General features: G+C 37.0%; 1 protein-coding gene and 1 pseudogene across 1 annotated transcript in view; one reads left to right on the top strand and one right to left on the bottom strand.

The window, feature by feature from the left end:
• Nucleotides 1-11,586, top strand: part of LOC107562603 (dynein heavy chain 6, axonemal-like) — a 24,443-nt pseudogene extending 12,857 nt beyond the window's left edge.
• A 177-nt stretch (nucleotides 11,587-11,763) lies between these two features.
• Nucleotides 11,764-17,911, bottom strand: part of LOC107562618 (neuronal acetylcholine receptor subunit alpha-7-like) — a 48,877-nt gene continuing 42,729 nt past the window's right edge. Inside the window, exons 8-11 of the mRNA XM_016247282.1 lie at nucleotides 15,138-15,332; nucleotides 14,945-15,031; nucleotides 14,713-14,822; nucleotides 11,764-13,044 (exon numbers count right to left, since the gene is read on the bottom strand). Coding sequence (XP_016102768.1) covers nucleotides 12,502-13,044; nucleotides 14,713-14,822; nucleotides 14,945-15,031; nucleotides 15,138-15,332 — 935 coding nt within the window. The 3' untranslated portion in view covers nucleotides 11,764-12,501. The remainder of the gene's footprint in view (nucleotides 13,045-14,712; nucleotides 14,823-14,944; nucleotides 15,032-15,137; nucleotides 15,333-17,911) is intronic.

Genomic DNA, 17,911 nt, shown 5'->3' with positions numbered 1-17,911 from the left:
AAATGCTAATGCACGACACCTGCGCCACTCACCGGTCTCGAGTCCCATGGAGGAGCTCCGGAAGGATAAAAGGAGGAGTGACGACAGTGTTGGACGAGAGAGGACCAGGCCTGGATTTTATTTTGTGTTTTGGTTATGTTTGTTCTATTTTGTTTTATTATTAAAGTTTTCTTTAAATGTTCGTCTCCTTCTTCCCGTGACTACGAACTGTGTTACAGACCCATACAATGTATTTTTGGCTATTGCTACAAATATACCCCAGCTACTTATGACTGGTTTTGTGGTCCAGGGTCACATATAATAAAATAAAACCCAGCTACTTTATTTTTATATATACAACACTATTTAAAAGTTTGGGGTTTGTAAGATTTTTAAATTCTTTCATTAACCCCACTGACCCCAAACTGATTATCCAAAGCGATTTCCAGTGCTTTTAATGTATACATTTTGTCAGTTTATACATTCCCTGGAAATTTCCCTAAAATTTCTTTGCAGTTGTTCAACAACACTATTGAGTCAGCAGAGAAGCACAAAGATCTGAGCATGAGATTACAGATCCTGTTGGATCAGACTCTATTGAGCGCCTACACCAATGTGTCCCGTGGCCTTTTTGAGCAGCACAAGGCCATCTACAGCTTCATGCTGTGTTTGGAGATCGTGATGCAGAGAGTAGAGATCTCCCAGCAGGAGTGGCAGTACTTCCTGTGAGGGGCTGGAGGTATGGAGAAGGTCAGGGAAGTCGAAAGAGCATATGTGATGACAAAGAAAGAAAGAATACCTGTGTGTGTGTGTGTGTGTGTGTACATGTTTTTCTACACTGGGGGAAACTTAAACCTGAATACACACCAACTCATGAGGACTTGTGTCACCGTGGGGACCTAAATTGAGGTCCCCATGGGTACAAAAGCTTATAAATCATACAGAATGAGTTTTTTTGAGATTGTAAAAATGCAGAAAGTTTTCTGTGAGGCTGTGTGTGTGTGTGTGTGTGTGTACATGTTTTTCTACACTGGGGGAAACTTAAACCTGAATACACACCAACTCATGAGGACTTGTGTCACCGTGGGGACCTAAATTGAGGTCCCCATGGGTACAAAAGCTTATAAATCATACAGAATGAGTTTTTTTGAGATTGTAAAAATGCAGAAAGTTTTCTGTGAGGGGTAGGTTTAGGTGTAGAGTTGGTGTAGGGTGATAGAAAATACAGTTTGTACAGAATAAAAACCATTACGCCTATGGGGAGTCCCTAGAAGGATAGTGCACTAGACTGTGTGTGTGTGTGTGAGTGCTTATGTATGTGAGTTCTTATTCTAATTCTGTAGAAGGCAATTATCCTTCTACAAGTCATGAATGCGATTTAATTGTGTTAATTGTTAGATTGTAGAGCTGTTTTCAAAATTTTCCCTTTCCTCAGGGGCCTGCGCTATCTGCCCCCATTAAAAAGGCATCTCTCAAATGCCCCATGCTGTTACTATATTGTTTTAGTGTGCATTGAAGCAATATGTATTTGCATGTTTTCCAGTAACCAGAGTCTAGTTTTGTTCTGTTCTGTCTCAAATTGAAGCATCTCTGTTGCCATTGCTCGTCATAGGGCATGGCTTGGGCATAGGGATATGTTAAGGAATATATATTAGTGATATATTAAAGGGATAGTTCACCCAAAAATGAAAATTGTGTCATCATTTACTCACCCTCATGTTGTTCCAAACCTGTATAAGTTTCTTTCTTATGTTGAACATTATAGAAGATATTTTGAAGAATGCTGGTAATCAAACAGATGATGGTCCCCATTGACTTCCATAGTATTTCTTTCCCTACTATGGAAGTCAATGCGGACCACTATTTGATTCTTCAAAATTCTTCAAAATATCTTCTTTTGTGTTCAACATAAGAAAGAAACTTACACAGGTTTAGAAACGACATGAGGGTGAGTAAATTATGACAAATTTTCATTTTTGGGTGAACTATTCCTTTAAACTTGATGTCTCATCCAGTACCATTGGGGACAGGAATGATATCTCAAATCATGTGGCTTGCTGAGAAGATACTTAGGGTTGGACTCTTGTGCCACTAAGGAACCATGCAGAACACCCATCTAGAAACCATTTAGAACACCCAGGTAACCTGAAAGTAACTTGCTGCGTCCTGGCAACCACCCACTGCTCTTGCACAGGCAAACCCGAACCACAAGCTCCCTTTACACCTGATATTAACATCCATTTTATATCTGAAAAGTATTTGGATTGCATTTGCACTTTCACTCCAGTGTGTCTCCACACATAATATGAATCACCATTTTCATATATTACATGAGAAGTTACGTTAACTGAAACATTTGTCATTTACCAAATTTTATAAACATTGGTGGATATTTTTTTGTGTTCATTTATTTATGAACCTCTTAGTATAGGATGTTAATATGGTTTAGAAATTTAAGAAATTCTTTGGGGAGAGAAATAAGAGAAAAAAGATTCCTAGTGTAATAATCCAATATAGTGTACATCGCTGCTTCTAACTAATTTTCTTTGGATGATTTTTTATTTCAGTCTGCTCCAATGTTTGTCAACATTTTTGTACTCAAATCAATAATGACTTGTTGCTTGATCAAAGTCCCTAATCTCAATTCATGCTGTTTGATGGTTTCTGACATGTATCAGCATGATGAAATATTATTTTCAGACTTGTGCAAGCACACACACACACACACACACACATTTTCTGTTCATAACACTCCTGCTTCCCACTGCAGGAATTGCCAGAGAAGTCAGAAGTGCCGTGGTTTTCTGATTTTGCCTGGGAGACTTGTTGTAACCTAGAAGACAGACTGCCATGCTTTAACAGCATTTAAAAAAGATGATATCTACACCTATTTCTATCAAACTGCGTATATTCTTCCTGTTTCATTAAAACATCACTGGCGTATACTTGAAAAGCATCACAAAATGGAAATCATACAGTAACTCTTATCTTGACACTATTTTTCACTCTCTCTTTTTGCAGGGAAACTAGAGGTAACAATAAACCCTGAACTGTAGGACGGGTATGTTACTGACCTTCCTCCCTCTGAGAAACAGCCACAGGTCAGAGGTCACTGGAACCAGCAGCTTGGGGCCTTTCAGAAACGTATCCTCATCAAGAGTTTTATGGAGGAGAAGGTAAAAAAACATATTTTGGATTTGAAATTGTCATTAATATATGCCCAAACAGTTGCATTAAAATGTTTGTAACAGAGCAAAACTCACACTTCTGACTTTTTTCGAGTTTGTATTTTGTATTTCTGAGTTGAAATCTCACAATACTTTGAATTCTCAGAATTTTTCTGTGAATTTTTTTAAAATAACAGTATAACATTTGAAAAAAAAAATCTTACTGACAAAAGTAATTGCAACCCTTTAATCTCACTATTCTGACTTTTTTTTCTCATAATTTAAAGTTCATTACACAATTCTGAATTTATTTCTTGCAGCTTCTAGTTTATATTTCGCAATTTTGAGTTAACATCTCACTAGTCTTTTTTTTCTGCTGAAAAAATTAGTATTTTTCAAGAACAAACAAACAAATTAATTAATTAATTATTGACACCAAATTTTTAACAGTAGTGTATATGACTTCAGATGCAAAAAGTCCATCTGAGATTTTTTCTTTTAGATGAGCATATTTATCAGGCTCCTATGTTTAGGTTAAGTAATTTCACTTTAATGGCAAATAAAAGGTTATTAGTCAGTTTTTGAATGCCTTATTTTCAAAAATGTCCAATGGTATTTCATAGGAGCCTGATAAAAAAGCTCAGACGGAGTTCTCAGATTCCTGTGTCCCCATAATTCAAAAGGCTTAAAAAACGAACAAAATTTTTTTGTTAGTAAAATTCTAAAAATGCAGAAAGTTTTCTGTGAGGGGCAGGTTTAGGTGTAGGGTGATGGAAAATACAGTTTGTACAGTATAAAAACCATTACGCCTATTGAGAGTCCCCATAAACCACCTATACCAATGTGTGTGTGTGTTACGGTTCCTGTGTGTGTCAAGTTTCTTGTAAGTCTGCATGAGTTATGTATTGTTATCAGCTGAATGCATAAATATGGTATAATTTAAATGGATTATCTCACTCTCTGTGTTTTCAGGTTGTGTTTGCAGTGACTGAGTTTGTTATCATCGGTTTGGGACAACAGTTTGTGGAAAATCCCCCAGTGGATCTTGCAACCCTGTACGCAGATATGTCTCCCTCCATTCCCCTGGTCTTCATTCTAAGCACAGGCTCAGATCCAATGGGAGCGTTCCAGCGGTTTGCCAACGAGAGAGGATACCAGGATAGTTACTTGTACATGCACTGTGACATTTATACACCCTGTTACTCACTCCCAGTTAAGTTACACATGTAAGTACATACTTACATGAATGAATACTCAGAGTGTTGTACGTTAACTTCTGCTGAGTATATCCATTCATATTGAATGTGTGTTACATGTTTCAGATAGCTTACAAACTTATCTCCTAAAAATAAAAAACTTCAGTATGTGATATTTATGAAGAGGGTTTCTTTGCTGTCCTTGTTTTCCTGCAAGAAAGGCTTAAACTCTTCACATTGTGCTCAAAATCGGGGTACCACAGGGATCAGTGCTTGGACCTCTATTCTTCTTCAGCTACACTTCACTTCTTCTTCAAATCCCATGCTTCTTTTAGCACTGCTGTGCTCATGACATTCAGCAGTACACATAATTTCCTCCTCCTGTGCGTGTGCCTTGCCAACATATCAAATGTGATCACCTCAGCTATATTTGTGACAAGTTCTTCTTCCTCTCAGCCATGACATCCCTCACCAAATCTCTCTCTGTCTCATTCAGAGGTCACATAGTCATTGCCTCCTGGTGTGTATCACCACTTGGTGTCATCCTGGGTGATACGCTCTTCTTTAAGGATCACATTATGATAGCAGCAGCCTTACTCGACCACTACTTTAATCATTTTCTCGGCCAGGTTGTCTGGAATTCTATTCTTGTTTGCCAACCAGCATCTGCTATACATCTGCCATATTGCTAAACTGGCTCCAAAATCCATTTGCTCAAATGGTTTTTAACCCTCTGTAATCTTTTCATGTCACATCTCTGCTCAGATCGTTTTCTGACTGCCAGAATATGATAGAATTAAATTCAAGACACTGTTTCTAGCTCCCACTGCTGCCAATTTCCTGTACTCCCATTACTTTCAGTCTTGCAATAAATCGTAAACCTGAGCCTGGATGCTACTATCGGTCGCTTCTGTATGCCAACTATGAGAACAGTTGATTCATTAGTCATATTCCAACAAAGCCACAAGAAACACATTTTCAAAATGTTCACCTACTGTCAAGGACTTGTACTAGTTTTGGATGGCCAAGAACTATTCTTTAAATAAAAAAAGACCCTTAGACTGGCATGTAAAGCATTATTATTTATTGTTTGTTTGTTTGTGTTGATGTGTCGTTTAGGCTTGGGTGTATTTGAAATAATTGTAGTAACAATAATTGACCTGACAAACTTTGGCAAATGCAGTATCTACAATATAAACATGACAAATAAGTTATTCTGGTTTTCTTGTATTGCAGGGTGAAATCAATCTCGCTGGGTCAGGGTCAGGGCCTATTGCGGAGAGAATGATTATGGAAGCTTGGCAACTGGATCTTCCTGCAAAATTGTCACCTTGCTGTGTCCTGGATGCTGGCAATGGAGGAGCTCATCAAAACCTTCACTGAACCTGGTTGGTTTATGTGTGTGTGTGTGTGTGTGTGAGGTCTTCAGCAGGGACACCTACAACCCCAAGCGAGTCATTAATTGTTTAATATCAAGATCCTTCAAAAATCATTCCAATATGCTGATTTGGTGCTCAAGAAACCTTTTCTTCTTCTGTTTCTTCTTCTTCTTGAAAATATTTAAACACAATATATTTTTTTTTTCAAAAATTCAAGAAAAAGAACAGCATTTATTCAAAATAGTGAACATGCTTAAAAAACACTTTTGATCAATTTAATGAATCCTTGCTAAATAAAAATGTCTTACTGACTGTCTCTCCTGGATTAAAATGTATTAAGTAGCCTAAATGTTAAAAAATAAGCAGGGCTGAAAAAGGTTGAAACCCCTGCTTAAAGAATTAAAGAATCAATCAAATCTTTATGGATATTATATTTACAGACTTGATATATGGTCATTATAATTTCTCCAGAACCTTGTCACTGGAGCCGACACCTGCCAAATAAACATGCAAAATGAATGACATGTTTTTGTATGTTTATATTTGTGTCTGTGTGCGTTTTATATGGTTCAGTGAAAATATTATTGTTCTGTTTTTAGACAGACTCACCTGTTTTGCACCTGCTTCTACCTTATATTACAGATTGTGTGTTGCACATGTGAATCCATTGTAAAGCTATTTTGTTGTCCTGTTTTCTGTTGTCATCTTCTTGTATGGCCTTTGCAGACACTGTTATCCATGAGGACTTCAGACTGTTCCTTAGCTCCATGGCTACCAATGTGTTTCCTGTCACTGTATTTTCCTGTCACACAAGAACATGCACTTGCTCAAGTACATACACACGTAAAAGCTATAGGAACTGATAGTCATAAAGTTCTATGAGCGCTCACAAACAAGCACTGATTTTTCAGGAAAGCATTCACATGCCTCTATCTCATTTTTTATCTTTCGGAGAGGAAAACATACATCAATGTAGAGCGAAGCTTCCTGCGTCGATGGCATCCATATGCTGATGACATGCACATATTTTTACCGTTACACGTCATTCATCCTTCTAGCACTGCGATATGTCTGCATGTATATCAAATTACAATTTTAGTCACACTAAGGCAGTCACACTCTCCTGCAAGAAGAAGATAACACTTCACAAGCTTTCATATTTTATTCTCTCTCTACCTAATACATTAACACCCCTGTGCTCACGTCCCTATCAATTAAACCCCAGCTTTACCAAATCATTGGAACCAATAGTAGTTTATAAAGCCTTAAACAATGTTTGATTATAATGCAAGTGCACTGATATTGATGTCTTTAAGCAGCTAGACTGTTTAAATTTGTAACTTAGTTTATTAATTTTAGCAGTTCTATTTTGTCTTTGGCTTTAATTTTTGTTTTGTTGTTAATATGCCTGTGTTGCCAGGGAACTAATGAGCCTTTGTTATTGTGATGGCAGGTTACTAACGAGCCCCCGAAGGGTCTTCGTGCCAATGTGAGAAGCGCCTTTACTGAGATCAGCAGTACGTTCTTTGAGGAACACATCCTTGGCAGGAAATGGAGGAAGATCGTGTTTGGAGTGTGTTTCTTCCACGCTATCATTCAGGTCAGGGCTCAAGGGTTGAAAAATCAGTGTGTAGTCAAAGATGGGGTTCTATTCAATTTGAAGCCTATAGAGATTATAAAGTTTAGAAGCCTTATGGGAAGCCTTATGTTTTTCTTGCAATAAAATAAAAACAGGACTGGTGTGGAACAAATAAATTAAAATTTAAATAAAAACAATTGGATGGAAGCTTTGCTTGTGTGTAGCTTATACTGTATTGTAAATTTGTTTCAGGTTAATTTTAAATTTGTTTTTCTTTATTTCTTATATGTCTATGGTTTTATGTAAGAAACTACAGCTGCAAACCACTTATTTAGTGGTAATATCATTATTCCAGTCTGCAGTGTCACATGATCCTTCAGAAATCATTCTGATATCCTGATTCTAAGATCAATGTAAAAAATGGTTGTGCGACAGTTTTGTGTAAACCACGAGAGGATGTTTCTTATTTTCTAGTATTCTCTGATGAGTAGAAAATTCAAAAGAACAGCATTATTTGATACAGGAATAATAAAACAAAAATTATACATTATTCTGGATTGAAAAATTGGCCAATTTGCAGAACAATAGATGCTCATGAGGGCTTTATTAATTCACATCCTATAAATCATTCCCTTAGTTATTTGTCTGTATGTGTTTTTCTGTGTATGTGTGTGTATGCATATATAAGAGAGGAAGAAATTTGGTCCTCTGGGCTGGAACATCCGTTCTCAACCTAAACCTCTACTGCCAGACAGGACATATACCCTGGGATGCTCTTATATACATCACAGGTATGTGTGTGTTTATTGCCAAAGTATTTATAGCATCAGTCATTGATCTACAATTTCACAGGTTTCTCTCAGTCAGTGGTGACGGTGGCTAGGGTTTAGTGTGTACCTGTACTGTACTCTATGTGTTTTTCTATGATTTTGCCTATGAAATAAATGCATTATAAAGTATGAATAAAGTACTTTATTCATAAAGAAATCAAGTCTGAATATTAATGTGGTATTTTTGAAATTTCTCAGAAAAACCTTTGGACTGTTTCACTAAAATTTACAAAATGTTTATTGATTGTTAGGAATGCATCTAAGTAGGCATCATTTTACAGATCATCAGCTGGTGAAAATTATTATTATTAAATTTGGTGCAGCTGGTGGCATGTGGGTACTACAAAAATGTTCCAGTAATGTTGTTATGAGTGGCTTTGGGAAAGACTTTTTAAGGAAGCTTCGCACAATGTCAAACTGTCTCATTAATTCTTGGCAAGGTATCGGTCAGTCATGGAATGAAACAGAATGTGTTTAAGTGTGTGTGTGTGTGTGTTTTATTGTCTCTGTAGGTGAGATTACGTATGGAGGCAAGGTGACTGATGCCTGGGATCAGCGATGCTTACGGAACATACTGCTGTGTTTTGCAAGTTGCTTTGGCAACACATCTGTCAGACTAAAATCAAAATTGCGTATGGCTTAGTACAATTATCATATCAGAAAATTTATGTAAAAGGTTAATGCAGTAAATGGTGCATACTCAAAGTGAGTTTAATTAGTTTAATAATGATAATAACGTTGTTGTTATTGTTATTGTTATTATTATTATTATTATTATTATATATTCAAATTACTTCTTACAGTGTGAGTGTTCTGAGACATTGAGTACACTTTTAAGTCCAGGTACAAGTCAGTGTACTAACCTTTTTTTTAATTTTTTTTTTTACTTTGTTCATTTTGGGCACTGGAAAATGTCTGACAGACACCAGATTGATGCATTTAACTTTAAAATGTACAAAATTGTCTTACAAGGGTGCATGTCCCTGGAAAGAGCAAGAAGGTCCACCAACTACAGTCTCACAAAATCCTGTAGAAAAAAATGACACATATTTTAAAAACTTTACATTTTAAATGCTTGCTTATTTAAAATTTCATATATTTTTATGCATCTAAATCTTGACTATATTATTCCTGACTAAGGCATTAAAATAGTCTCTGGTTTAACACACACTCACTTTTTCCCCTCTGAATTCAGGAGGTTCACCCTCATGGTACATGGACTATTTCCTCTGGGTTGGGGATTCCAGTAAAGGCCAATGATGTATGAGCTGTGTGCTGTTGGTATAATAGCTCATGAATGGAGCCAGAGGGGCTCACAGTCATTCCAAACAACACACTCTGACACTCTGAGCTACATAAACAACTACAATTTCTTTACTGTATACTCGCTTCACTGTCTGGCACACACACATATGGTCATAGCTCTCTTGCACGTTGATGGGCACACCCAAACTGCTATCTCTGCCTGGATGTGCTGTCCGTGTGGCTGGTCTGAGTGCTCTGTTATATAACACACAGACATGCACGATAAGCTCATGTTAATATGGATGAATCGCAGAGTGTACTGTTTTTGAAATCACCAAACAGGCTCGGCATATGTAACTGGACTAGTTTAAATTTCAGCAGTGAAGTGAGAGGTTTCCTCTACATCAGCTTGAACTGAGTGAGGTGCACTGCATAATATAAGCCCATCATCATAAATGAAAAAGAAAAGTCTTCCAGCACAATATGAGGAGGTGATGAAGAACATGCAAGCGAACAACCGAAAAATGAGGTGAACTTTTTCTCTACAAAGACTGTAGTACACTAATATAAGTGCTTATTTATCTGCTTGGAAACATCCTGATGTTTTCCCCAGCAGTATAATTAGAGGGTCTTTGTCAAAGTCATGTAGGTAGTTGTGTCCATCAACTGTAACCTTCAACCCTCTAGTCACTAAATCTTTCATATGATCTGAATTAGAAATTACCCGAGACTGTCGGCTTTACCTTTGAGCTGACTTCTTTCTCCCTCAGGTGGTGAAAAGTTGTTGTTTTGATTCTTGCTGTATTTTGATTGACCTTTATTCTTCTTTTCATTTTGAATTGAGAAAATTGTGAAGTGTGTGTTTGAGCAGAGTTGGATCACAAGTGGTCAGCCCAAGTCTTTTTGGATTTCTGGATTCTTTTTTCCTCAAGGATTCCTCACAGGTAAGTAACGAGTTTGAATTAATAATATTTGCTCTGGCAAAAAAAAAAAAAATCCTAACAAAACTATGCCCTGGAAAAAAGGTGAAATCTGTTTGTTCAATAAAGAGTTGGTTCGTGATGAGCTGAATTTTCGTTTCAACATGGTACCAGTGTACAGAGACCAGACCCTTGTCACTGAAGCTTTGAAAACCCTTTAGCCCGGAAAAAAACTTGACATGGACGAGGAGGTCAGCCTGGAAACATGCAGGGATATTTCAACATATATTTTCTGATATGACTAGGTAAATGAACGTTAGGTAAACGGACATCATAAGTTTCATTCTTCTCTGAGGTCCATTTTTGTTAGCATGAATAACAGTCATAATTTAGTTTTTCATTACCATATTATGCTCCCCCAGGCTGCATTTATTTGATCAAAAATGCAGCAATTCCTGTGATCAAAGCTTAATTTTTTTAGTATCATTACTCCAGTCATTTGTGTCACAAGATCCTTCAGAAATCATTCTAATACACTGATTTACTCAAGAAACAGTTGGTGAGACATTTTCTTCAGGGTCCTTTGATGAATCAAAAGTTCAAATGAAAGTGAAAGTGACTGACATCATGTATGAAATCAATACTTTGTGGTCTGCTTTATAGCTTCCCACCATGGAGGATGGTGTGTTGGTTCATGGGATGTTCATGTATGCTTGTCGCTGGGATGACACAAACATGGTTATTGAAGACGCGCTGTCGAGGGTGATGAACCCCATGCTGTCTGTGGTGCATTTCGAACCTCAGCAAAACTATGCTCCTGAGCCCAGCTTCTTCTGTACAAGACCTCCGCTCGTGCTGGAACTCTGTCTACTACAGGTTACTTTATGACTTCATCTTAGTTCTTCTTGTAAAGTTTAAATAGTTACGCTGTTAAAATAAATAAATAAAAGGGTAATTGTAGCTTTAAATCTCACAACTGTGACTTTATTTCATATTTTAAACTTAATATTAAAATGACCTCACAATTGACTTCGTGTTTTTATTTTGAAGCGGTAACATGCTTCCGTATATTTACCTCCTGTCTGTTTTTAAACCACTAGTATCAGAGCTTTGAAATTGTATTATTGTCTTTATCGTTATATTTTTACTTCATTTATTCTTAATTGTATATTTTTATTCTGTCTATTAGGACACTCCACAAATTTTGTGGTAACTGATGTTGCCATCCAACCGACCCAGTGACTACTGGATCTCAAAAGCATCTGCACTACTCCGCTAACTCAATGAATAAGCAAAGCTGTATGCTTTAGTTCTGTATGCTTTTCTTCTCTCCTTTCTCAACAGAGCTTTTAGTGTTTTTGAGCATAAGTAACATTAAAGCCTTAAAAAATACATGCACAGTCTACAGAAAGTGATAAGTAAATGCTAGAAAATTATTTTCCAAAATACACAGACTCACCTAGAACTTTTTAAATTGTTTTATTTTTTTAAATCTATATTTTCTAACAAAATGACGTATATCCACAGTGTTTACATAGTGTTTTTACATAATACAACAGAGCACAGGGTCAGAATGAAGTCACAAAATAACGACACTCTGATTATGTGGACAAACCGGACAAAGTGAGAGATCTGAATATACTAATAACTGTAATATTTATAAAAAGATGTCAAAATTATGAAAGTGACCGTTACAGAGCATATTAATTCTACCATCAACGTATGACAAACGTATGACAAATGTCAGTTCGGTGATGATTTTTAATTCTAAAATAATATTAAATGCTAAAAATATTACTAAAGCCAAGAAATGAAAAGAAACTGTGTGACTTCCAAAGGGATTATGGGACTGATTATATTAGAATTTCAGCACATAAACTTCACAGACACATTTTTAGCTGTTGTGACTAACAGTGTTCGCACACTGAGAACACATCTTTACATAAACCAGCCCTCAAGTGCTCAATCCACATACATTATATAAAGACAAAATATCACCCAAACAGCTTGTCTAAGGGTCTGTATGTTTGTTTGAAAAGTCACATTTCAAAAATACACAACTTTGTCAAGTTTTTTTTTCTTTTTCTTTTTTTATCATAATTATTGTAACAATAGAAAGAAGGAACCGACTTTGGTGGTAGACACTTCTCAATCACGTGGTGTTTCTTTAAAAACAAAAGAAAACGAAAGTGTGATGCTTTTGCAATTATGTGAAGTCTTTCGAGACTGCCTCAATGAAGTTTGGCGCAGACATGAGAATGGTAAAGGTGCAGATGATGGAGAAAAGTGAAAACGCCACCAGGCAGAGCCGATCCACGACTGCTGCCGCAAATTTCCACTCGCTGCAGATTGCCTCGGCCTCATCCTGGTCACGGAACCGCTGAGCGATGTACATCACTTCCACTAGGATGCGATGGATCTCCTGTTCGCCTGCAAACATCCTAACTGCCTCCTGCTGTTCTTCGTTTGGTGACCCACCGACTCGCCCACCGCTGCAAGACACACCGGAGTCGCTGCTGGGAGGGCAGCATGCGCTGTCAATGGAGTGGAAGCCAAAGTACAGGTTCATGTGACCGTTGGTGGTGGAGTTGGCAGAAGGCGGCTGACCGGGCATTACTCCCATCTGAATGCTGCTGGCGCTGGCGTGGTGCGCTGGAGAGTGGTCATATTTGTAGCTGGCTTTGCGTTCCTCGCCCGGCTTCTTCATGCGCAAGAACCAGGCGCACCAGTTGAGCAGGATCACACGTACCTAAGAAGAGCAGGAAGAATCTGCTAAAAGATTAAGTGCATGAGGCATTCCTGTCTTTATAAAGATGATATGCTGTATGAAGTCGGTGTATTTCATTAGATTATGGGAGAAAGTGTCCACTAAAGGTTTCTTGTGTTTAAAGATTCAGACCTGCTTCAAGCGGCAGATGCGTCCCACTGGACATGAACCAAATAAGAAACACCAGCCAGCTGTAGCTAAGAGCTCTTTTCTTCTCATAAGAGTAGCAGAGGAGACAATACACTTTAATACAAATATACCTCATTACCTCTCCATGATGCCAAGTCATTCTACAACTCACCTACATTTCGCAAATTCAGGGTTCAGGAGGTTTTCTCAGATTTTTGTCAGAAGCGATTTTATTTTAGTGGATTTTTATTGTATTTGGGTTTTTGTGGCTGCAGCACTGGTTGTTTGAATGGAAAGCAGTATTTTAAGTTAAAGATTACACAATTCCTGATAGCTTAAAAAAGTATTGCAGTAACAGTGTGCAATGATTTGAAGTGATTTCATGAACTTACGCTCTTAAAAATGAAGGCCCTTTATTGGCACCTTTGGTTGCATGTCGATTCTTTAACATCCATGGAAACTTTCCATTGCACAAAAGGTTCTTTATAGTGGAAAAAAGGTTCTTCACACTATTATGTCATTTTTAATGTTCCTAATATTGTTTTAGGAGTGTCCTAAAATAGGATCACATGCATGCAAGGTCATAAATGCTTTCGTTTTCTTAAAATATGCATTTAATATCACCTAATTTTCCAGCGATTCTCAAACGATTCGTTCGAAGCAGTTCTAAGATTCAGTCTCTCTAAACCCTTCCTTTCCGTGAGCCTACTCTGCTCTGATTGGTCAGATGGCCCAGTCTGTTGTGATTGGTCTACCACGTACAGCGCATGTCAGAAATATAAACAGAAGTGAGACTCAAATTACAGATGACTAGTTTAGGCTCAGAGTCGATTCTTTCTTTTGGGAGACAATAACATTATCCATCGTGCACTTTCGGCTTTACAACTTTGCAGATCGTTTACATTCACATACAGCTAAATTACACACTGCATCAAAGGCAATATTGGAAATTGCATAATAATAGGGGCACTGGCACTTTATGAAATTTTCACTGAAAGGTTTTTTGGGGAACCCCAAATTGTTCTTATCCAGCATCATTGCGAAAACGCCCTTTTGGAAGCTACAAATTTTCTCCCCAATCTGCAGTTTGGAGAAGCTGACGCTAGTTGCCGTATGTCAAAGTCAGTTTTGTGCAGTTGGAGTTGACCAATTTTACAGAAAATCGTGCAGTGTCTTTAGCCTGTGATTGCATCCAGTCAGAGGATATCAAACATGTTTGATACGTTGAGGTCTTTTTAGAACACATGTTGTTTTCATTTGTGGCAATGAGGCACATGTTTCTGTGTGAATCTGTTGCATCTGTTTAATTTGTTATTTTAGTACAAAAATGAGAAATGTTGCCTTGGCAACTAGCAGAAATATTTTTTAATCTTTTATTTCAGTTAATGTTTATTTTATTTCAAGCAATGAAAATGTTTTTATGGTTTTCGTTTTAGTTAACAATAATAACCCTGTTCTGCATAGTCCTGCATGATCTTTTTTTCATCTTAATATTAAACAATGCTTAGAGTTTTCACTCACCCATCTTGGCATCTTTCCACCTTGTGGATCATGATGATGAAACTGCAGAATGAGGACGGTGACAACAACCGACAAACCCACAATCATCATGGTGCTGGCAAAGTACTGAGCTACCGAGTCAAAGAAGACACAAGCATTTAAACCTGCAAGCTGTACTAAGACATCATCAACGGCCAAAATGTTCTTCATGTGATTGAGTACATAATATGAAAATCCAACGATTTGGACTTACCTATGAGAGGAACTGAGTCAGAGGTGGCCGGCATGATCTCAGCCACTAGCAGCATGAAGACCGTTAATGACAAGAGGACAGTGATACCTGACAGACGGCAAAGTGGAAAACTTTATATGCATTTATATGCATAATTATGCATAAACTTTACATAAACATTGTGATAAAAAAGAGAAAGCTTTATGGTTCTTACCCAGTGATATCTTCTCTCCAGAATCTGCTGGAAGCAGGAAGACGAGCAGAGCCAGGCCGGAGATGAGCACACAGGGAATGAGCAGGTTCAGACCATAATACAAGGTTCGCCTGCGCATCGTTACTGTAAAAGTCACATCAGGGTACGGCTCCTTACAGCACTCATAATACAACTCATTACGCTTCCCAGGGACCCCTGACAAAACACAAAGGAACACATTCAGATTGATTTCATACAGCAGCAGGTGTTTTCCACAAATACAGTATACTTTTTATGAAGCACTACAGGCATAAATCCCATGTTTTTTGTTGTTAGAACTATTAGATATTGTCTTACATACTGTAATGCATGCTATGTATATACATACTATATCTGTGGTCTCAGACTTAGCCAGGAAAGCCAGGTTCTGCCTCATTTGATATGATTCTGTAAGCTGCAACAATGAGATTGTTTTCTTAATAATGACATAACATCTAATAATAATGAGAAACTATCTCAGTATAATGATTTAACATCTTATAATGAGAAACGTTCTAGTAATGACTAAACACCTCATAATTATGAGAAGCTCTCTTGTAATGTTGACTAACTATAATGAGAAAATAAGTCATTATTTTGTGAAAACATCTCGTAAAAATTAGAAACTTTCTTGTAATAATGACAAAACGCCTTATAATAATGAGAAAATAAGTCATTAGTATGAGAAAGTTTATCAAGAGATGTTAAGTTATTATGAGAAAATTTGTCATTGTGAGACACTAAGCCATAATTATCTGTCTTTTCCCTCAATTTTCCCTCTTTCCTTAAATCTTTCCTGAATTTTGCAACTTATTAGCTCACTTTTTTTTACATTTTAAATAAATGTAAATACATTTTGTCTATTGAATTTAGATTATTTTATATAAAATGCATTTCATAGTTTCAAAATCATGGTTTTAAACAGTATTTAAATGTCTCATATTTTGGTTACAGGGTTTAAACAGCTAATATCATATTTAGTTTAAAATACAGAAGTCAATGATCAATGTTTGTGTGTGTGTGTGTGTGTGTGAGAAAACTTCCTTTTGTTAAGTTTCAGATCCTTTTGTATATTTTTATATGCTCTCTTTGTTAAAAGAGCCAGCAGAGTGGTTTAAGGTAAAAGCTAAGGCAGGACTTCAAAGTGACCCTTTCACAATAGAACTGAGATGAAGACCTTTCTGAAAACAAAGGCTGTCAGCCAAGACGGGCGTATTTGTGACAGGACCAAATCACAGACAGGATCTTCATGACCTTTAAAGTGCATAACCTCCAAAACTTTGTTGAATATAAAGCAATCACTTCATTTGTTCCCTGTGTCTTGTCCTTGATCTGATGCATGCACAAGACTAATATTTACTTTCCATTTTCCTAATTTTTGCAATGCAATCCGCTTAATCCTACGGTGCTCTCTAAAGTACGCAATTCAATAATTCTGTGCTTCATAGTCAAACAAGACCAACCCTAGTTTTAATGATATGAATCCCAGTGATGTTGTCTATAATATAACTCCAAAATGCATGAAATAAACATTATTTCTACCAGTTGCAAGAGTAAAGGGAAACAACGACATGTTGCAAATGAGACAGTCTTGATCTGTCAGGGTCAGACAGCCCTCCTCTCTAATTGATTAAAAATGAAATCAAAATTGTAATTAATCAATCTAGGCAGGCGGAGGAAGAGCTTTCATCAGGATTTCATGCTGGCACTCAGAGACAATCACATCAAAGCAAATTGCTGGTTTGAGTCATTTAACTGATTACAGAAGACATACCTGAGTGATGTGGTTTGTGTGCGTTTGATGGGGGAGGGATTTGCAATCATAGTTATGCAAAGTTGTGAGATGAAATACAGGAAAAACAATCTAATAGCACATATGTAAAGATTCTTGTTACACATCATATGTGACCCTGGAGCACAAACCCAGTCTTAAGTCGCTGGGGTATATTTGTAGCAATAGCCAAAAATACATTGTATGGGTCAAAATAATTTTCTTTTATGCCAAAAATCATTAGGCCATTAAGTAAAGATCATGTTCCATGAAGATATTTTGTACATTTCCTACTGTAAATATATCAAAACTTATTTTTTGATTAGTAATATGCATTGCTAAGAACTTCATTTGGACAACTTTAAAGATGATTTTCTAAATATTTAGATTTTTTTTGCACCCTCAGATTCCAGATTTTCAAATAGTTGTATCTCGGCCAAATATTGTCCTATCCTAACAAACCATACATAAATGGAAAGCTTATTTATTAATTTTAGATTTCGAAAAATTGACACTTATGACTGGTTTTGTGGTCCAGGGTCATATATATGTTTACACTTCTCTGCAACAGGCTGAACAGTTGGTTTCGGCTGTGTGTGTGCAGCGTGTGACTCCCTGCGGTGTTAAAGATGCCCGTTCACAGACTGCCTATGTCACTGCACAACCTTGGCACGCAACTGGCCATTGGTGCCGACCAGAATCAGTGCCAAAGCACTGCCAACTACCATCAGGACCCCATCTGTCGAACAAACCCTGGGTCACACTGGCATTGAAAGCGAAAAAATGAGAGACTGAGACACAAACAGAGAGATTAAAAAGCCAAATGTGATCAGATTATGAGATTAGAAAAACTGTGCCACATAAACATTCATCTCTAATATTAATATTTCTAATATTAGTGCAAAACATCCTACGGTGCTGCACGATTACAAGAATTTAACTCATTAACAATGTTATTTAATCCTGTTACTATGGAACCCCTAAA

This window comes from Sinocyclocheilus grahami, unplaced genomic scaffold, assembly GCF_001515645.1.
Source record: "Sinocyclocheilus grahami isolate Dianchi unplaced genomic scaffold, SAMN03320097.WGS_v1.1 scaffold829.1, whole genome shotgun sequence".
NCBI classification, from domain to species: Eukaryota; Metazoa; Chordata; class Actinopteri; order Cypriniformes; family Cyprinidae; genus Sinocyclocheilus; species Sinocyclocheilus grahami.
This window is presented reverse-complemented; position numbering and strand designations above follow the sequence as displayed.